A 23,718-nucleotide genomic window follows, 5' to 3' on the forward strand; every position below is an offset into this window, starting at 1 on the left:
ACACGCTGTCATATCGATTGGTTGAGCAACAACTGTATTCATTTAATAGGGTATTATACAGTATTTAAAATAAATTATTTTACACCATGCATGAAATAAAGCACCAGATAATTATTAGAAAAACACAGATCGAAGTTATTTAATAAATCGGATAGAAATACACAAAGTAGGTGAGTTGACCGTGACGTCACGATGTAATGTTTCATATAAATTCCATATTAGCAAATCGTTTTGACAGTTCTAAAAAAGTAACTGATTTGACTAGTAGGAAAATACCCTATTGTAAACAATTTGCTAAATGTAAACAATGCATGAAAATTTAATTACAAAATAGATCAAATCGATTGAGTTGTGTTATGTTAGGTTTTCCAAGATAGCACAGTATGACAGTAATTCCTAACTAGAAGTGCTTTTAATTCAGAAGTGCGTTTAAAGTTCATTTGTGTGACTGATTGACTAGAATTATAAACACATCATGCAATGCAGTTAGTCCAATTCTTTTTTTTAGATCAACGGCTACTAAGCTTACAATATATCTGATTTAGCTAACAAACAATTCATAGACATTGCATTAATACGCACCAATATTTTTGTTACAGATCGTGTGAACGGCCGCAAGCTGGCACGTTTGCGGTGGCGAGTAAACCGAGACACCGAAAGTATCACAATACTGCGACCACGTTACTAAATATGACTGCATTCACATGTCACAACCGAAATCGAAAGCGCACAAGAGATTGCAGTTAATTTGATCAGGCCCCACGTTGGGCGCCCGAAAAAACCCTACAAAAGGGATTGTATTGGAACTGCGTGCGGGTTATGAGTAGTCGTGAGCAGTGACGGCGCCCGGGCGGCGGCCATGGGCGCGGCGCGCGATGCGCCCGCGCACGCTGCGGCTGCTCCTGGCGGCGCTGGCGCTGGCCACGTGCGCCGCGGCCCCCGCGCCGGAGCGCGCGCAGCGCTCGGCGAATCTCAGCCACATCACCGGGACCTCGAGGAACATACAGATGTTCCTGAAGAATCGATACCTGCAGCTGCTGCCGGATGGCACCGTCAACGGCACCACAGACGTCAACAGCGTTCACAGTGAGTACTTCGTTCGTTGTTTAGTTTTAACTTCAGTCTTTTTACACTGTCGGGTGTCGGGTACGTGAACACCAAGCTGCAAAAGTGCATACCGATTTTAAAGAATGAATTCATTGAATTAGTTAAACGATTGATGTTATATCATCATAGTTCCTATTGAATCGGTCGTTTTGTAGGAATGTATCATAGCTAATCACTATATGCTTTTAATTACATTTATATTTATTAAGAAGAGAGATATTAATGAACTTGAATGCAATTGTCGAATTTATCGATAGCACAGGATATATCTTCATGCCAGAAACTACATTTTAACGATAATGGAATATCGAGACTATTTTAATGGAATGGGCTTTAACCGTCATTTTAAAATAACGATTATTAGGAACATATTAAGATCGTTTATCTAACACTAATTGCAACAATACCACGAATTAGCGGCAAAAAGTTAATAGTAGAGCGTTTATTTGACATCTTACTTGTAATGTTTTACTATATTTAAATTCTATCTCCCATTTTGGTCAGCGACATTTTGAGTCATATTAGAATTGTTTTAGAGCTTAAAATTCTTCTTAATCCTCATTGGACTTGGAACTTTTTTATACTAACATGCGTTTTGAGCCTATTATTATTTACGGCAAGACACGGCCTAGACTTGTTTTTGTTTTTAATAATAGTGTCTGTGACATAACTTAAGTTACCACTGTGTTATTATAAAAATTGGCTAAGCGTGTGTTTGAGTCGGACTAAACCCGAAATATCTGGAGCGAATTAAAATGTGTTCAATTTTATTAAATACATTTATTCATGAATACTAAAAACTTAAAAAAAAACCTGAAACTTTATAGGAATTGGTTTTTTTATTTTCAAAATTAAAGTTTATTTTATTTCCTGTAAAACTTTTTGCAAAGTTTTGGCAGCTTGCACATCTGTAGACTAACAGATTGAACCTAAGATTGCATTCCTTAGTGACCTGGTAGTCACCAGGCAAAGAGACAGATACCTATACAGGGTGCTTCCTGTAACAGGAGCAATAAATTAAACCGTAGGCTGTACTCCTCAAACTGACCAACATTTGTTCAGCAACTTTTCAAAATAACTCATGTTTTGATTTTTATTATACTTCAAAGTTTATTCTAAGACGCAATGTATTGCAAATATTGTTATGTTTAAAGCGTGACAACCAACGTCAAACACACTGATGTCAGCGTACATTGAAGGCAATATTTATTTTGTATGAAGAGGAAGTCTAAAGGATTAATTATTTTTAAAAGTTGCTGAACAAATGTTGGTCAGTTTGAGGAGTACAGCCTTTGGTTTAATTTATTGCTCCTGTTACAGGAAGCACCCTGAATATAGTAAGGATGCATTTAACTCTTATTGCTGTATGCACGTCGCACATAAGCCAACTAGTGTAAAGTGTTGGCTTTGCGAAATACTGCGAAATTCGGTGACTAACATTACGATGTTGATGAACGGAAATCGTTCTTAATCTTAGGAATCTATTCTAATTCACCACAGCGACATCTGTCTTACTATTACCATTTATTTGACAGCTCCTAAAAAGGTTAATAGACGCAATAATAGCATCGGAACTAATTTAATGGCCGTGTAATAACAAAGCTGTCAGAATCGGCGTGCAAGTACGTAATTACATATCGGCCGAATTGCGATAATGACTCTATAGAACGATTTGCCGCGAGCGAGTTGGTCCGAGTCGGAATGACACGGAATGTGAGTGTGATGGCTCCTCTACACGATGGGCTAACGCCGGCCACTCCAAGGGACGCATTTATACGTTAGAGGGAGCAAGTGATATTGCTATCTCATTCTACCGCATGGCTGCGTCCCTTGGAGTGGCCGGCGTTGGCCCATCTTGTAGAAGAGCCATGAGTGTACTTTGAATTGGAGCAAATACTAATTAAATTTGTCTGTAATGATCCGTTCTTATTCCAACGTGAAATTCATATCCTCTAGCCGTCTATAAAGTAAAATTTGCCAAGATAAATGCAATTTTAATTTGCGAAATGTAATAAACTCTTGTACTACCTACTAGATATTCTCGCTTTTAAAATAGGTAGCAACATATAACTTATCACTACATAGTATAAAACAAAGTCGCTCCGCTGTCTGTCTGTCCCTACGTAATCTATGTATGCTTAGATCTTTAAAACTACGCAACGGATTTTGATGCGGTTTTTTAATATACAGAGTGATTCAAGAGGAAAGCTTATGTATAATTTGTTAACCCGTGCGAAGCCGGGGCGGGTCGCTATATTATAATAAAGTATCTTTTGCACCATTGAATAAAGTCTTTTTTACGCGCAATTAAATTGCGCAATATACTAAGCATTCGCTAATATGTACCTAATTCAGTTTGATATACGAGTATTCCATACTTATACAATTTGATACAGTTCTTCAATGCGACATGTAACAGGCGTTGAATGCAACAAGACTTTACTTTTTAGGGTTCCGTACCCAAAGGGTAAAAACGGGACCCTATTACTAAGACTCCGCTGTCCGTCCGTCCGTCCGTCCGTCCGTCCGTCTGTCACCAGGCTGTATCTCACGAACCGTGATAGCTAGACAGTTGAAATTTTCACAGATGATGTATTTCTGTTGCCGCTATAACAACAAATACTAAAAACAGAATAAAATAAAGATTTAAGTGGGGCTCCCATACAACAAACGTGATTTTTTGACCGAAGTTAAGCAACGTCGGGCGGGATCAGTACTTGGATGGGTGACCGTTTTTTTGCATGTTTTTTTGCTTGTTTTGCTCTATTTTTTGTTGATGTTGCGGAACCCTCCGTGCGCGAGTCCGACTCGCACTTGGCCGGTTTTTTTACTTTTTTACGACAGCCATTTAGTTTTTCGTAGGTCTTCCTTTTAGATTTATAAAAGCTTTTAAGTGGCATTCCAAGTTCAGGACAAATTGTGCAAAAAAATAATAATTAATTCATTTCATTGTTTATATTAAATGTAAAATCTATATTTAAAACACTTTGTGGTGTAACCGATATTTAGAATCAGTAAGCCCGCCGTCGTGACATTTACTTTGACTAAAATAACATTAGCGCGTCGTCTGGACCAAGATATTATTATTGTTGTTGTACTGTTTAAGTATGTTGTAAGAATTTCATTTTCCTATTGTATTTACCTAATGGGTACAGTTATTACGAATATTTTTCTTACTTACACATCTTTTACAAAATGTCATTAAAATTAAAACAATTGTCATTTAACTAAAACAAAACGTACTTATTTTTTTTAAATATACTCATTTAGCAAACGCAAATGTATGTTAAAACTATCAACAATATTAATATTAATAAGTAAAAAAAAAATACAACGTACCTATTCGTATTTTGTTCTTTTCTTCTGTATCATTTTACTGAGGTGTGCCAACAAAGAGTAATCTATCTATAGCTGGTCAAGCAAATCTTGTCAGTAAAATAAGGCGCGAAATTCAAATTTTCTATGGGACGATATCCCTTCGCGCTTACATTTTTCAAATTTGCCGCCTTTTTCTACTGACAAGATCTGCTTGACCAAGTATATCTATCTATTTTTGGGCCACTCCATATTAATATGTATTATTTACTTGTGCCTATTTCTTTGCACATATTGACACGGAACCCCAAAAACGCGTAAAATTTGAACGACTTCATAAAAGCCGAGCGCGTTGTTGCTAGCCAATTTACCTTTCTCCGCTTCCCGGTATCCATTTCCTTACATTTTTTCAACTTTGCCATTAACCAACCCGTATTCACACAAAAACCACAAATATCAACTTTATCTTAATGATAGTAAGGCTATTTAAAGTGCAGGTGTTTGCTGCAATTTGCAGTTTATTGCAAATAATCATCTTTACGTATTACTATCAATTTTGAACTTTACTGGTATACCTTTAGTGACGTTCCAACTGTATTTTAGTTTGGTATTCCGCAGCCGTTGTCTTGTAATCTGTGCTCTGATTATATCAATTACAGCCATTGTTCATTTCGGCTTATCAGTAACACTCCTCACGAATTTGGAGGCAATTTTCTGCTAAATACTAAGCATTGTTGTCAATTTACTCACGACTGGAATCAACTTGACTCTAAACTTCAGATTTGTTGGTAAAGATAATGTAAACTTACTAGTATTTGACAGTTGACAGCCCGCACACCTAAATTGTTAAATTAAAGATGGAAGGTGGCAATTATTGGGACAGTGTCAAACTGGGATATTTATGTCATATACATAAAGATTTCAATATTATGATATAATAAGATCAGCAAAACTAAACAATTTACTGTACTAGAAGAGCCATGTTCCGACTGTAACAGACTACCTTGAAATATTGATTTAAGTGATTTAAGTTAAAACTTCAAATGTAGGTACTACGTAAAAAAATGCATTTCCCAAAATGACGTTTCCTCAAAGCGATACAATTTTCTTGCCAGCTTTTATTAAATATGGCATGACAGAATGCTAAAATTACTGTAGACATTTTATAATTACCTATTGCATGCTAAACTATTGACGACCAAAATATAAATTCATATAGTGTAAGAATAATTTATACTGTAATTTATATTTATGAAATAAACTAAACCAAACTAAACTAAACATGCACAAACTTTACATTTGGCAGCTTTTCTTGCTTCCAAAGACGTATATTAGGTATCGCATGTGCGAAACCTGACGTCTGTCGTCACCGTCGTTATGCAATCAGCAATCAGCGCGAACAATTACTGCCACGTGTTTAGGCTGTTGACCTTACGCAAAAACGCGAATATACTTACATGGCTCATATGAATGGTGTGTACGGCGCGGGGTTCATTAGACTGATATTAGTGCGTAATTGCGTATGTGAAAAATCGATTTTAAACGTAAGCCGTATATTTGTTTATACTTTTAACTAGATATGTAGGTATGTATATGTATGTATATTGGTAACCAAAATTTTGTTGTCCAAAAGAAGCAGTATTTTAGTTCGAGAGCGGCAGATATCCTTTAATAATTATCACACAACATATGAATATAAATGACATTATTACTATTACCTGTTGAAGGTATTTAAGGCAACAGAAACTATCTCCCTACAATAAGAATTCCTATTGATAACCCCTGTTTTTTACGTAAATCTATATATATAAATGCAAGTGTCCTGACTGACTGACTGACTGACTGACTGATTCATCAACGCAGAGCCGAAACTACAAAAGCTAGAAAGTTGAAATTTGCACACTAGGTTGAATTTATAAAGTGTACAAGAGATAAGAAGCGATTTTGAAAAATTCAACCCCTAAGGGGGTTAAAAAGGGGATGAAAGGTTGTATGGGGTGCAAGTTTTATTTTAAGCTAGGAATTTGAAACTTTTTAAAAATGTAGTATATTAAAAAATAAGAAAACTAATTTCTGCGTTTTCGAAAATTCATCCCCCAAGGTGGTGAAAAAGGGGTTGAAAGTTTGAATGGAGATCAAATATTTTTGTGAGTGTTGGACTTGAAACTTTGTATATGGGGATATTATTATAAGACGGGAAAAGTAATTTCAGCGTTTTTGAAAATTCATCCCCTAACAGGGTTAAAAAGGGGTTAAAAATTTGAATCCATTACAAATGCTTTGAAACTTCTTAGAAAGGCATAATAGCCGATGACAAAAAAAAGCAATTGCGACATTTTAGGTAATTCAACCCCTAAGGGGGTAAAAAAGGGGATGAAACTTTGTCCTGGGGTGCAAATTTTATTTTAAGCTAGGACCTTGAAACTTCGTAAAAAAGTATTAAATTAAAAAACAAGAAAACTAATTTCAGCGTTTTCGAAAATTCATCCTCCAAGGTGGTGAAAACGGGGTTGAAAATTTGTATGGAGATCAAATATTTTTGTGAGTGTGGGACTTGAAACTTTATATATGGGTATATTATTATAAGACAGGAAAAGTAATTTCAGCGTTTATGAAAATTCGTCCCCTAACAGGGTTAAAAAGGGGTTGAAAGTTTGAATCCATTACAAATGCTTTGAAACTTCTTAGAAAGGCATAATAGCCGATTACAAAAAAAAGTAATTGCGACGTTTTAGGAAATTCAACCCCTCAGGGGGTAAAAAAGGGGATGAAACTTTGTCTTGGGGTGCAAATTTTATTTTAAGCTAGGACCTTGAAACTTTGCAAAAAGGTATTAAATTAAAAAACAAGAAAACTAATTTCAGCGTTTTTAAAAATTCATCCCCCGAGGTGGTGAAAAAGTGGTTGAAAGTTTGTACGTAGATAAAATATTTTTGAGAGTGCGGGACTTGAATCTTTGTATAAAGCCATATTATTAGAACTCAAGAAAAGTAATTCCAGCGTTTTTAAAAATTCATCCCTTAAAAGGGTTAAAAAGGGGATGAGAGGTCGTATGGGGTTCAAGATTTATTTTAAGCTAGGAATTTGAAACTTTGTAAAAATGTATTATATAAAAAAATAAGAAAACTAATTTCAGCGTTTTTGAAAATTCATCCCCCAAGGAGGTGAAAAAGGGGTTGAAAGTTTGTATGGAGGTCAAATATTTTGGTGAGTGTGGGACTTTAAACTTTGTATATGGGTATATTATTATAAGACTAAATATTAATTATACTATAAATATAACTATAAATTATATATTTTTAAAAATTCATCCCCTAACAGGGTTAAAAATGGCTTGAAAGATTGAATCCATTACAAATGCTTTGAAACGTTTTAGAAAGGCATAATAGCCGATTGCAAAAAAAAGGAATTGCGACGTTTTAGGACATTCAACCCATAAGGGAGTAAAAAAGGGGATGAAACTTTGTCTTAAGGTGCAAATTTTATTTTAAGCTAGGACCTTGAAACTTCGCAAAAAGGTATTAAATTAAAAAAATAATAAAACTAATTTCAGCGTATTTAAAAATTCATCCCCCGAGGTGGTGAAAAAGGGGTTGAAAGTTTGTACGGAGATCAAATATTTTTTAGAGTGCGGGACTTGAATCTTTGTATAAAGCCATATTATTAGAACTTAAGAAAAGTCATTTCAGCGTTTTTAAAAATTCATCCCTTAAAAGGGTTAAAAAGGGGTTGAAAGATTGTATAGGGTTTAAATTTTATTTTAAGCTACGAATTTGTAACTTCGTATAAAAGTTATTTCATTAAAAGAGAAGAAAACTAATGTCAGCGTTTTTCAACATTCAACATTTAAGGTGGTGAAAAAGGGGTTGAAAATTTGTATGGAGGTCAAAATTTTTTGTAAGTGCGGGACTTGAATCTTTGTATAATGACATATTATTAGAATACGTAAAAAGTCATTTCAGCGTTTTTAAAAATTCATCCCCTATAAGGGTCCAAAAGAGGTTGAAAGTTTGTATAGGGTTCAAATTTGATTTAAAGCTAGGAACTTGAAACTTCGTAAAAAGGTATTTTATTAAAAAACAAGAAAACCTATTCAGCGTTTTTAAAAATTCATCCCTCGAGGAGGTGAAAAAGGGGTTGAAAGATTGTATGGAGATGAAATATTTTTGAGAGGGACTTAAATCTTTGTATAAAGCCATATTATTAGAACACAAGAAAACTAATTTCAGCGTTTTTAAAAATTCATCCCATGACAGGGTTATAAAGGGGTTGAAAGATTGTATAGGTTATAATTTTATTTAAAGCTAGGAACTTGAAGCTGAAGCTTCGTAAAAAGGTAATTTATTCAGAGAAAAGAAAACTAATTTCAGAGTCTTTGATAATTCATCCCCCAAGGTGGTGAAACGGGGGTCGAAAATTTGTATGGAACCAAAATATTTATTTGAGTGCGGGACTTGAATCGTTGTATAAAGGCATATTATTACAATACAAGAAAAGTATTTTCAGCGTTTTAAAAAATTTATCCCCTAAAAGTTTAAACAGGGGTTGAGAGTTGGTAGAGGGTTCAAATTTTATTTAAAGCTATGAACTTCAAATTTCGTAAATAAAGATAAGATAAAGATAAAAGATAGTTTATTCAAGTAGGTATACGTTATAATGCGCTTATGAATGTCAAATAAAGCTAGGTAGACCGGCTCCAACCCTACACCTCTGCCCCGAGAAGATTTAAATCCCCCCTCAATTGGAGGAGGGTATAGGTAGTTAGGTAGTAGATTTTATTAAATAGTGGACTTGAAAATCTTCTGGGGGTTGAGAGAGATTATATCGAGAACAATTTTATTCAGTTAAGGGCTTGAAACTTCGTAGCCAGGTTGTGAAAGACAAATCTCATGCGTTGTATAATAATTAACAAATGAATGATTAACCGCCCCTACTGCTATCTTTTGCTGCATAATGTTCTAAGCGAATGTAGAATTTATAACCACCAATATACAAATCCACGCGTACGAAGTCGCGGGCAACAGCTAGTACATACTAAAATAATGATTCGAATCTTTTTTAAAGTACCGATTCCTATTCTACTTTTCATCACATTACAAATAGTCCATAGGCTACGGTGACTGCTTACCATCAGGCGGCCCGTATGCTTGTTTGCCACCGATGTAGTATAAAAAAAGGTGTTTTTCCGCGTGCCAAATTTGTCTAGATATCCTATTTATTAGAGTCCCGACACTTTATAACTGTACCTGTTCTACATCATTTCGAACATTGATGTAAATTGATTTAGATCCTTGTTATGCTAGTAAAAGTGTTACGTTCGCAAATTGTTTAAAAAGGTGTGTCTCGATCTGGCAAATGCGCCGTTCGCGCACTTCCCGGGCGCCCAATGTCCTACTACGAAAGTTACAGTGAAAAGTGAGTAAGCGGCGATCTGAAAACAGGTGTAAATTTATTGCCTTTTTACCAAGAGGCGATCGGTCTTGTCATCGGCGCGTCTGTTTGTAGCCAACTGTAGGTAGGTACAGTCAGCAGCAGAAGTTGCTAAGCGGGCCAGGTGTTCCAAATGATCTTGACGCGACTTTATCGTTAAGAGAATAAGAGCGCGTCAAGGTAATTTTGAACACCTCGCCCGCTAAGCTACTTCTGCTGTCTGTACTAGTTACATTTAAGTAAATGGATAACTTTAAAGTCTTTAAACTTAGTGGTAGTTTCCCACGAGTTGAATTGATAACCGATAGTTGTAGGGAATTGGTTCACGATATAAATAAACTTGTGTACGCGAGCTACCGCATGTGCACGCGCAACTGTGCCGTCCGATAACACCAATTAGAACCGTGGCGAATGGTGATGGCTGCACGATCATGATATGGGCATGGGAAGGAGCGATCATGATATGCGCTAGCTGTCGCGGTTTGCACGGAGCGGGTGAACGGGTTAACGAAAAATAGTATAAGAAATGCTAACTGTCGCGAACGCGTGCGACAGATTTTAGCTATAATGACACCCGCGTGTGTGCGCCCGATCTGTCCACCCGCGCCAGCTAGCTGACGCCCTAAGAGCTTTTTCACTGCATATCCAATGCAGACATTGAGTCTTCAATTCTTTGAACTGAGGTGAGCACAGTTCAGCTGCAGAAATAGTTGAACCCTCCTGAAAATATGCTTCTGCTTGCAAGAATGTTAACAATCGCCACGTACTGGACGTACTGTGTGTGCAGTCCACAAAGTTACAAATAAAAAATAAAAAATAAACATAAAATATGTCTTTGTTTCCATGTGTCATATTGACATTATTGACCGCCTGACTCAAAGCGGGTGTAAACAAACATGACAAGGACTGGTTAGAGAACTTTAGGCAGAATTGTCTCCGCGCTTCTAGACCAGGGATGTTGCGGATGCCGATTTTTTGACATCCGCGGATGCGGATGCGGATGCGGATTCTTAAAGGCTCACATCCGCGGATGCGTATGCGGATGCGGATGCGGATGTCATGACTAGGTACATAAAAAAACGTCAAATATTACATTTTAATAATTTTTATTTCAAAAAACCGGAGAAGTGCGAGTCGGACTCGCGTTCCAAGGGTTCCGTACATTAAGTCCCACTCACGCTTGACTGCTTATTTCTAATAGGTTTTTTTGGCTAATGGCTAAATTACCTAGCAGTCTAGCACTTACGCCGATGCTAAGACGTCCCTGTACCGACCTGGTCCACATCCGCATCCGCATTAAATCCGCATTTTATGCCGATCTTCAAAATAATGCGAAAGTTCCGCGGTTGCGGATGCGGATGCGGATATTCGCAAAATCCCTGTTCTAGACCTCCCCCCTTGGACTCTCGTCATGTTTGTGATTGCTGTGGCAGAAGATACCGCTCTGGTATTGGACTCTTCAGTCAACACCTGATTTTACCTGATGCTGCAACAGTCATCTGCTATAGATGTCGTGGCCAATGATGATCTGAATCTGATACACCGTAGGCGGCTGAAAAATGGCAAGGTTATGTCACTTTTAAAGAAAGCGCCTTGTAATCTTTGCATAGATTTAATTCTATAGTCTAGTTAGTAACCGTAAAGCAAAACTTTGTCATGTCACAATCACAGTAGGTACCAGCAACTTCACAATAGGGACAATTGAGTCAGTGTCGGACCAGAAAGTAAAATTAGGTCAACCGTGTATGTAGAATGCGGTCAGATGGTCAACGACGGACAACCTTGACACGGCGACCTTGAACTGCCACATGTCAGGCACTTCTCAGCCATGGCACACAGTGTCCGATTCACACGTCGCTCGACGTGCGAGCGAGACGTCGCTAAAATACGCGCCAGAGTGCCATGCCCCGTACTCTATGAATGTGTCTGTCAATTTTGTATCATTTTAATTTTTTTTATTTAATTAGTTGTACAGGATAGCCCGCCTTCCAAAAGTATGTAGCCAATTTTTTTAACTGCAACATATTAATGTTGATAATTTTAACAAACGTTTGCGTCTACACAGACGCACCTCCTTTGGTTTTGATGCACATCAAAACCAAAGGAGTATATTTTGAAAATAACACGTTTTGTATCAGTTAAATGAGTAAAATGAGTGTAGTTTTAATTTTTAATGACTGTGTATAATATGTGTATGAACAATATTCCTAAATCACATGTTCAGCATGGAATGTATGAATTTGTTTCGCAAATAGTCTTTTAAACAAAATTGACCTATATTTTGAAATCGCAGAATATCAATTACTAAGTACTAGTATTACGGGTTGGAAAAACATTACCTATTTATAAAGTGTAGCAGTTCACATTTGCTTCTTAATTTATTTTTTGTTTATCGACGTAACCCGTACTAAAATCAACACTCTTACTCGCCATCGGTGCACCTTATGTTGTGGCAATAAAGTTTAAATTGTCACTTAAGAGTGTTGACGGTACACGAGTCAATTCACGCCACTGCCACAAAACCCTTTTAAAATATGATAGCACATCTTGTATCTCCAAGCGCCATCATACAATTTACGAGGTGGTTGCTTACAATAAATCCGTCATCGTCACAGATGGGCACAGCGATTGCACTTTATGGGTTTAATCTGGCATCTCGGGTGGGCCGAACAAGGGAGTGTGGGTTAAGAGGAATTTTTGCGGATATCTAAGCTGTGGTTACCTTTGAAGTCTTTTTTGAACTGTTTCTTAGGTCTACTCAGATTTTATGGTAAACTTAGTAAAGAAAGATATGAACACTTTTGTCGCTGCCGTAGTTTTCTCGAGGGACTATTAGGTACGGGGTTTTTCAAAAAAGGAGTGTACAGGATTTAAAGGGGTCGGCAACGCCAGTGTAATGTATGTTGCAGGCTATGGTGACAGCTTACTATCAGGTATATACGATGTCTGCCACCGATGTGGTATTAAATAAGGGTTCCTTTTGTACCTTTTTGATACAGAACCCTAAAAGCATAACACTCAACTCAACTACAAAGAAATTAAAGCTCTTAAGTACCTTTACTTTCTTTCTGATTAACAAATACTATGTATGTATGCTAATGAGTATGGATGGAAAAAATAATACGAAAAAAAATACGCAATAAAGAGATAAAGTATGTAACTTTTTTGTCAATAATTCGGTCGTACGGATAATGATATCAATTGACACAAAATGCCGCCGTATAACATAAAATGATTTAGAATCATGTCAATCAAATGATCTAGAAATTAAAATCAGCGATTACATTGATTAATCTGACATTAATGATTAGGTTTTTGAAATGTTTTGTTTAATATTTAGCTTTTCTTAATTAGGAACCGGTTTTAAAAATATTCATTATATGATATGAATTCCTTAGTGTGGTAAGATGCAAGAAAACGGTTAAATTAATTAAATTTGAAATTAAGTTAATTGACAGAAAATTATGATACCAACAATGGCATATGCCACCTGGCCCCTGTTTTACCGCTGTGACAATAGTGACTGTCAGACAGTTTGCCGTTCATTGCTGGTTTGAAATAACAAGACACGTTCGTACGTTTCTGTGAAAAAACGATGGAAAATAATTATGCACTACATCTGTACCTTGTATGCGAAGTCATGCTTGCAACAAAATAATATAGCTACCTACGCAACTTTGTAGGTTATCACTTATCAATCGCATAGCTGCATTTGGGTTGAATGATCGTCTGATATAGTTGTTGTGGTATTACTGGATCACTCTAGATTCGCTTTATCTCTGGCAAAACAAAAACAAAGTGGGTGGGAATGTTTTAATATCAATTAAAGAAAAGATAACGCATTGGTGAATTACGGAGAAAGTCGATGCAGTGATTTATGTATCAGCAATATGAATAAATGAACGTAAGTTTTACGCGATTAAGTCCCGTGTTAGTTATAAAAGTATAATATGAATAAAATTGTGAACTGCTGAACAAAGGTTTAATATTATGTATTTTTATTTATGTAACAACATTTTTTAAATATTTACAATGAATATTTATTAATTATACATACTTACTAAACTATAATAAGTAAAGCTGTTTCGTGGTGCATTCCTGTAGTCAGTTCAAGATTTTTCACTTAGGTACTTTAGTAACTAAGCGTTTGGTGTATCTAACTAAAGTTTAGTTAGATACACCAAACGCTTAGGTACTTTAGATTAATTTTGATATCAAAATATGTGTGGTAATTTCAATAATTTCAATGATATGTTATGATATGATATGTAGTATCATGAAATAATGATTCACAATACTAAATTCGGTAGTCCCTCAATTGATATAAATAAGATAAAACAGAGGCGTATTTACAAATTTGGCGCCCCGGGCCATTTTGATTTGCCGCCCCCCTTCATCAGTGACGATATAGTATTTTATGCAACCGTTGTTTAAGAGAGGTCAAAAAAGGTGAGTGGCGTGAGTAACAATTTGAGGCGAAGCCGAAAATTGTTAATAAAGGCGCCACGAGTATTTTTTGACTCAGTTAAAAAACAACGTTGCATACAATACTTTTTCTACGACCAAGCACTTACTTTGAAATAAAATTGTAACTTTAACAAATATTTTTAATTCAAGAAGTAGCAAAAATGGAGGGTACGGGCGGGGAAAGAATGAATGAATGAATGAAATTAAAAAAAACAGGTCTATGGTTCACTTATTTGTCAGAGATGACATTTAAAATAAGGTTGGCAACACTGTATTTCATTCAATATTTTTTAAGTGGTCATTACACGAAGTATCGTAAAATCGCCAAATGGCATATATTAATAACAGAGATTGAATAACAAAATAAATCAAAAATCTAACCCTGAATTAGCCTGAGGCAGTTCCCAGGATACTGGCCGCGTTCCCTCTCTGCACAGTGAGGCTGGGTTTTTGGGCAAAATACCTAATTAATTATATTACAATAAAAAAACCATCTCTCCTTAATCTCTTATTAGTTTGGGATACTCTGTATAGATAGCTGTTGGATCTCCAAAATATAAATAAATAAATCAATAAAAACGCGAATATTCCGAGCATAATTTTTTTTTTGTGAAAAGAGTGTAAAACTAAAAATAAAACATTTACAAGTAATATCTGTGTAGGTATTTACATTAAAATGTTAACTTAACATTCCTAAATTCAACGAACAAAAAATCGGTAGGCGTGTATGTATGTGACGTACGATATTATTACCTATTATTATACAAAAGTTTACCCTTATACACATTTCGTGTATTTTAAATTGAAAACTTGATTACTTATTTCTAAAATAACACACACACACACACACACACACACACAGGGCACACTCGGTACTCGTACATAGCACAATAGACCGGCATTTTGAACGTTCCGTCCGTCATCGCGTCGCTAACCGAACTGAGCGCGCGGCTAAAACTCGGCTAACTGCTGTCGAGGGGCGAGGTAACCGAGTCGGGGCGGGGCGGTGCGTGTCCGTTCTGTATGATAATACTATTACTTATTCTGTGCCTCAGCATCTCGAACAAGGGTACTTTGCTTCTTAAAAATAGTGAGCAAAATGCGATTTTGCTCACTGAGTGAGACAAAATGATATTCAAGTGACTTTATACTCAAATATCATTTCAACATGCGGGGTCTAATACAAGTTCGAAATACTTGGGTTCTATTATCTCTGTCCCTTTCACACTGTTAGCAAAAAGAAACAGACAAAAAAATATATATATTCACGGTTTATAATAGACCCCCGAAAAACTTCAGACCGCATCGATCCAAACCACGTATACGAGTATGAACACTATGAACTCTTAATAACTAATTAATAAAAATAAAGTTTAAGATTTGATAAAAACTGATAAAATACAATATTTTAGGTATTTTATTTATTGTACAATTAAAATAATGAACTCAAAAAATACACAGCGGGCTCAGCACGGTTCCATTTTTATCGACTATCACTATGCCCGTCACTTTCGCACTTACATACTTGTTAGAACGTGACAGGCATGGTGATAAACGATAAAAATGCTACCGTGCTACTAGGGCAGATCATCACGCAAAATTAATTATTTTTTCTACTCCAGCACTTAAATGTGTCAATTAAATGACTGACAGTGATATCTAAAGCAATGTCATTTGAATGCTTTGTCTATAGGCTCATAAGATGACTGCTAGCAGTCATCTTATGAGTATAATACAACTGCTTTATTTTTTTTAAAGATACAAGTTCCGATCATCTTGATTGAAAGAGGTATGTTTTCATTTACAATAATAACTCTTTTTTTTTTAAATAATAACTCTTTTTTTTTTTTAATAATAACTAATTTTTTTTTAAATAATAACTCTTTTTTTTTAATAATAACTCTTTTTTTTAATAATAACTCTTTTTTTTTAATAATAACTATTTTTTTTTAATAATAACTTTTTTTTTTTTTGCTGCAGCTGTCATAGAAAAAGTAATGTATGCAACAGCTCATAATTGGTTCTTAAAATTCTCGGGTCTTTTTTTACAAAACTCGACTACGTCTCGTTTTGTAACTTCGACCCTTGAATTTTAAGAACCCTTATTATATCACTGTTGCATAAACTACTATTACTTATAAAAATTTCTACCATACTAATACCTCTTGAACGAAAATGTTGCTTAATTTAGGTACTTGTTCGTTTGTTTATTAATTTAAATGTCAATTAAAATAAAATATAATAAAAATTATAGGTAAGTTTGATTATAAAAGGCGCCCAGAAAAAGCCGCGAGGGGGCGGCTTCGCCGCCCCCCCGAGGCCTGCCGCCCCGGGCCATGGCCCCCTTGGCCCTAGGGTAAATACGCCTCTGAGATAAAATAAATGAGAGCCTCTTAAAACAGACGGTCAAACGGACAAACTGTCTGTCGTCTGTCAGTGTGCGCACGCGCAAACAGGTCCGGTGTCGGACTACACTCAACTCACTTAACGAAATGATGTACCGCCAAATTGTGCACCAAAAAGTTATCATGCTACCATTGGTTCTCGATCGAGAGAGAAATGAGTACACTTCTGATTGTTAGTTCATTATAAAAAGGTATTAAAGGCTTTACATGTCACGAGAAATTTTATATCATTGTTACACTTTGTTTTTAGGTTGTTGTTTAGATTTTCTTCCTAACGTCTTGTCTTAAAGTTGCGAGAAATTGATAACGGATCGTTTGTCACAAAAATATTTGGACACTAATTGAATTTAAGCAGCATTATTTTATACACTTATGTAACTGGGTGATTTTGGGGTCCTAATCCTGAATGTCAAAAACGTGTTAAGAAGGCGTTGACCCCAAAATCATGTTTTAAATAAAATTAAACTATTTCCTCATAATGTATTTAGGTACATATTTGTATGAAGATCCGATCGAATAACCGGTGGTAAAGTTTTCGGGAAAGACACGTCCGAATCAGTTCTCTTCTGTCTTTTTTTCTCGGTGTTACGATAGGGTTGGCGCAGTTTTGTACCTATATATTTTTAATTTATTTATTACAATTAAAATTGTATTTACATTAGGTACCTACTTAAGTAAAATAATATAAATACGGTGTTAGTACTGTGTGAGGTAGTTTCATACGTTGTATATTTTGCTTGTCGATTTTTACTACGGTGAATCTAGGAGAGGTACGTTCTTATGTGTGTGTGTAATATTATGTATTATCCACTTACTCACATTTGACCAGATTTTGATGAATAATATGGCAGTCTATTCTGTTTTTTTTTTTGCTTTGGGTTTACAGGTGGTGTATGTGGCTTTTCATAGAGAAGGGTCAGAATTTCTGTTGAAATTTCAGTTGGAAATGTCCTTATTGCACTTGAAGCATAAGAACCCTGCTGTGCTGCAAGGGAAGCCACATATAGGTATTTAATTGCTTAAGAGAAGGTAGGTAGTAGGTAGGTAGGTAGTTAGAGGCAACCCTAAAATTCCAGATTCAGTCGTCCTTGAGACGATTCGGGTCTGGTGCCATGTTTTATTCATCACAATTAATGCAATTAAGAAAAATAACTCTTTACTTTGTATCGTGTTAATAACAGTGGTAATAATACAATGTGACACGCGATTGTGATGTTAATTGCAGGAATAATATAGCCTAGAATAGCGTAAAAGTTATACCTCATTTTTATTCTAATACTATGAGACACTTGAATATTAAAAAAATACACTACTGCCCGAATGGAAAACTTAGGTACACTAAGTACTTGGTAAGTATATAAAAAATTAGCTTAGAAAAAAAAATACATAACCGCGACACAAAATTATAAGTAAGTACATATAGGTATATACCTATAGCAGGTACTGCCCGGGTCTTATACAAGGTAGGTATTTCTGATATAAAACATAGTTAAGAAAGAAAAACTTTTAACTCTTACACAATTTGATCACAGAAAAATACTATGTATAAGTATTTAGTTTAAAATAATTATGTTTAATTAAATGCAATTACCACCTATGAAGATACTGGTAATGTAACTTAAAATCTGTCGTCACCTCTAAGATCTCGAATACCTCCTAAATACCATCTCATCAAGCGGTTCTTTAAATTTATCTAATAGATTAACTCGTTATCCATCCAATTCATTATCAGTGATAAGTAAAGCCGTTATCAATTCATTTACTCTATGGCTTGCTTCCGTTAAGAAATGTTAATTTGTCTTTTTTGATTGGGTTACGACATACGATTCTCACGACTAGGTATGATATGTTTAATATGTAAATAGACATATCATTTTATGGATTATTAATTGTGGAAACACATAATTATAACTTAGTGTGTAGCTAGTACAGATATTGTGCATAATTATTTTCCATCGTTTTTTCATGAAAAACGTACGAACATGTCTCACTATTTCAGTCAGTCTCGGTACAAAAAGTACTGAAGTTGGCTGAAGTAGCATGACAAACACGAACGTTTCCGTGAAAATACGATGGAAAACAGTTACGCACACCAAGTGTTCAACATTTAGTTATAGTTGCGAGGTCATATTCTAGAAAATAGTTTTAATACATTTCCGCCATTTTTGACTGTTCAGCTGTCAATATTTTTTATGGGTCGGTATTAAAATATCAAGACAAACAAATGGTTTCCAAAGTGTGTAGGCTTCAACAGGTTGTATTTTTTTATTTCTACAATAAATTCAAATGTATTCTAAAGTGTATTCTGTAAGTAGGCCTCTTTTACTTAAACTTAAATCTTATACTTTAAAAATAAATGTCTCAACTACTTAATGTTCTAAATACTGTCTTAAAGGTGACATTCCATTTCCAACTGCAGCTGCACTACTGCTCCGGCATTACTGCGGCGGCCTGAACGCGTCGGTGTGATTGTCAATTTCCATAATAAATTGAATGACAATACCGACTGCATGTAATATGATCATTTTAACGTATTTCCGACCGCAGCTGCACTACTGCTCCGACACTACTGCGGCGGCCTGAACGCGTCGGTGTGATTGTCAATTTCCATAGTAAATTGAATGACAATACCGACTGCATGCAATATGGTCATTTTAACGTATTTCCGACCGCAGCTGCACTACTGCTCCGACACTACTGCAGCGGCCTGAACGCGTCGTTCTAACTGTCAAATTCCATAGTAAAATGAATGACAAGCCGGACTGCACGCAGCATGGTGATTTTCGCGCATTTGGTGTATTCTTGCAACTGCGGCTGCAGACCGCACGTCAAATCTGTCACTGCACTGAAATGTCTTGTCACAGATATCAGTAGTTCTAAGCAAAGAGGATATAACCAACTACGTTCTAAGGAATTTATAACACCCAAGGATAAACAATCCCGATAGTAGAGTCTGTTCGAAAAGAGAAGAGTCGTGGAATGTATTGGGCGACATACATTTCACGACTTCTCTTTCCGCACAGATTCTACCTACTGTTAATTTTATGCTAATCTATTTTGAGCCATATCACAAAGCAAGGTGGGACACCAGAAAGAGAGCGTCAAATCCGGAGAGTTAACTATAGTCTGGCAAACCCAATTTGCCAGTAAATATGAACAAAGAAAACTCTACTCATCGATTTCTTTTAGGTGTTAGTACTAGCCTAAGACAAATATAATATGCTTCTCTCTGTCTATGTTTGAAATGAGACAGTCCCTGGCCAAACTATATTTTCCTAGGTATTAGGGGCAAAGCTTTGTTTAAAACCAAATTGATTCACGAGAAAAGCAAATGGATGAAAAAATTTAAATATTGGCAGTTGCGGTGGTTTCAAGGCTTGAAGGTTAAATAAACTTTGCAGAGTACCTAGAACACGGATCATGACACGAATACGAGGAAAATATTTATTATTCAGATTAATTTATTAAAAGTTATTTATATCAGCCAAAGTCAGCGAAATAGCTTTCTTCATAAAGCATTTCTTGTCTGGCCCATCAAGTTTTACATGGTCTGGTCATTAACTGTTACTGTCAAGAGCGCCATCTCCCATGGTCACCTGCAACACAAGAGCAATTATAAGAATTCAATTTGCGACTGGACTATAAAATATGAAGTGTAAATTGCTCAATTATAGCACTTACAAATGCATTTATTAATTTATACCTTTATACCTTTAGGTACCTGAAGAAAGTAAAATTGCTTTAATATTGAACCTCAGAAAGATAAATCTGTAATATATTGCTAATACCGAACGACGTGTCACATCGCCTTCTCCGGAACCCACCAATCACTTTGCAGAAACCAATGAAAGACCTGATAAAAGAACCTACCTGGGGACGTTTATCGCAGACTTCTAAATCCAGCCGGCAGTGCCCGCACGTTTCTGACGGCCGAGTACCTACCTACTCTCCACTGTCTGATACTGCCGGCTGGATTTGGCTGGATCACGTACCTACATGATGTAGGTGGATCAAGTGCACACCCCGTATACTTCACAAGCTACATAAGTCTCGCTCACGTCGGGTTGCTGTGTGCTGTTGCGGTCGTCACGCATTTAGCCAAGAAGATGGGGAAGATAATTTCAGAATGTTAGCTTACCTTAAGTAATTTTTCCTCTGCATTAATTTCATTTGGGTAATTTGGGTGTATTTAGTCAATTATTAAGCCTCAAACACCGTTGAATTGCTTTTTATTTAATCGGTAATATTCCCTGAATCACAACGACAATTCAATATCAGATTTTATTGGTAGCTGTCTTCGACTGCCTCTGACTCCCGTAGAAAGGCAATCTGGTCTTCTTTTTCGTTAGCAATGTAGCATTATTGTAACTTGCTGTTTCTTGTAAAATATACGAAAGTAAATTAGTATTTTTATTTATACGTCTGACACTGACATTGATTGACAAGCAACACGTACGCTGCTGCGACTGCACGATGCAACAGCAGCAGTCGCCGCCGCTATCGCCGCTGCAGTAATGTCGCACCAGTAACGCCGCAGCAGTAGTGCAGCTGCAGTTGGAAATGGACTGTCACCTTAATAAGTACATTGTACAATGCTGTTTAAATTTAGAAAATATACTAGTATAGCCAGTATAGTAGGTACTGCGTGAGATGTGTAAAAGATAACGATGTCTTGTCATGCGTAATTAAATGCATGTAACGCTATCGCACACTATGTAGCGCAGGTTTACATACGAAGTTAGCTCTTCCCTAAGAGCTAGGTAACGGGAAAACTGAACCTGTATCGAAACGTCGGAATAATGGTAAACAGAATAAATACTCGACAATTTACAAATTGCAGTTTTTGTGAATTTTTACACGTTTTAATCCATTTTCACCGAAGTTTTCCTGTAAAAATTCATAGTACAATATTTGCAAGGACAGACGCCAACCATAACCTCAAAAGGTTAAAGTTTGCTAGATAGAAAAATCACGAAAACATCTTTCACGTATTTTCCGGTGTATAATTTCGTATAAAATAGCTAGTGACATGTTTTTAAATATGGAAACGTAATTTTTGACACCGCTAGGTTTGCACAAATCGCCCCCAACAGCCCCAATCCCCAATCATGAACGAAAGTGGAAAACTCATCGATTTTTTGAGTTTTTCGACTATAATTTTTTTGAAGGAAGAAGCATACATGTTATTTTTGCGGTTTATTTTTATAAAACGATCATTGATTTTTATAAATTAATCAATTGAAATTAAAATCAAAACCATCCCTACCCCCAATCAAAATACATAAAACAGCATTATTAGCTCGAGGCATAAATCAGCGTTTCCATATAAGCGTCGCGGTCGCCCGGCGCCCGCGGCCTAAGGTGCGCAAGCGCAAATCGGCTAAACGCATACCTAATACATTGCTGTGCTTTATGAAGCGCGGGGCCGACAAAGACGATAGAGACTTGTTTGATGTGTCTAAAGCTGGCTCCACACTGGGGAGGCCTCATTTGCAACGCATATCGGACATTATTTATCGGATATTATAAAACTTTACTAAAAATTTCGTAGTCTTAGCTTAAAGCAATACATTTCTGTGTTTTTTATTGACATTTGTTAGAGTGTGCCGTTCAATTAAATTTAGCGTTTTTAGGGTTCCGTAGCCAAATGGCAAAAAACGGAATCCTTATAGATTCGTCATGTCTGTCTGTCTGTCCGTCTGTCCGTCTGTCCGTCTGTCCGTCTGTCCGTCCGTATGTCACAGCCACTTTTCTCCGAAACTATAAGAACTATACTGTTGAAACTTGGTAAGTAGATGTATTCTGTGAACCGCATTAAGATTTTCACACAAAAATAGAAAAAAAACAATAAATTTTTGGGGTTCCCCATACTTCGAACTGAAACTCAAAAATTTTTTTTTCATCAAACCCATACGTGTGGGGTATCTATGGATAGGTCTTCAAAAATGATATTGAGGTTTCTAATATCATTTTTTTCTAAACTGAATAGTTTGCGCGAGAGACACTTCCAAAGTGGTAAAATGTGTGTCCCCCCCCCTGTAACTTCTAAAATAAGAGAATGATAAAACTAAAAAAAATATATGATGTACATTACCATGTAAACTTCCACCGAAAATTGGTTTGAACGAGATCTAGTAAGTAGTTTTTTTTTATACGTCATAAATCGCCTAAATACGGAACCCTTCATGGGCGAGTCCGACTCGCACTTGGCCGCTTTTTTTTTCTCGTTTAGGTAACGACGCCCCCGACGGGGAATTTAACAAAACGTGACAGAAATTGTCTTAACTGATATGTTTTGCTAGTGGATTTGTAAAGCGATATACCTAGGTATAGTATAGAAGAGTCGTGGAATGTATTGGGCCCCATATATTACACGACTCTTCTTGATCTTCGACGATGTCAATTAAATAACTAATAAAAAAAATCTTCTTTATTTAGGATGTGCTCAAATATTCTAACAATATTAATAATTTACTTAATTAGTTTCTTGGAATTGCTTGACGCGCATGTGGACTCAGCTTAATGCCAAGTTCATATTGTATTGTGATTTAGCACCGGCGCCACTGTTTTAGTACGGATTAGTATTACTGACATTCTGTATGTATACATAAAACTTGAAAAGGGCAGTATTTTAACAATTCTTCAACTCTAATAGTTATTTCCAAGAGGCTCAATAAGACAAAGAGTCCTAACTACCTTACATACTTGAGTCAGCATCTTGTTGCAATTTTAAAGAAAGAAAGAAAATACCTACATTTACTTATTCCTTAGAGCACACATACACAGGACAAGAAGATAAAAGGAATAAGATAAAAATAAAAAGAAGAACAACAATATAAAAATATCAGATAAAATTATGTAGGTAACACATTAACAGAAAATTACACATTTGGGTCCAGCAATGTGTGCAGTTGGGAAATTTGCTCGTAGGCATTAACCTAAATTGTAAAGCCTGACCAGGAATATATGATCATGCACCATGTTGCGGAATTTC

At 36.0% G+C, this 23,718-nt stretch overlaps 1 protein-coding gene across 2 annotated transcripts in view; it reads left to right on the forward strand.

Moving 5' to 3' along the window:
• The first annotated feature begins 556 nt into the window (after positions 1 to 556).
• The window catches only part of LOC134657851 (fibroblast growth factor 22), a 179,799-nt gene continuing 156,637 nt past the window's right edge, over positions 557 to 23,718 (forward strand). For both annotated transcript variants that reach the window (XM_063513463.1, XM_063513543.1), the window contains exon 1: positions 557 to 1,086. In XM_063513463.1, the coding sequence (XP_063369533.1) occupies positions 876 to 1,086 (211 nt within the window). In that variant the 5' untranslated portion in view covers positions 557 to 875. The remainder of the gene's footprint in view (positions 1,087 to 23,718) is intronic.

Source organism: Cydia amplana, chromosome 1 (assembly GCF_948474715.1).
Source record: "Cydia amplana chromosome 1, ilCydAmpl1.1, whole genome shotgun sequence".
In the NCBI taxonomy this organism is placed as follows: Eukaryota; Metazoa; Arthropoda; class Insecta; order Lepidoptera; family Tortricidae; genus Cydia; species Cydia amplana.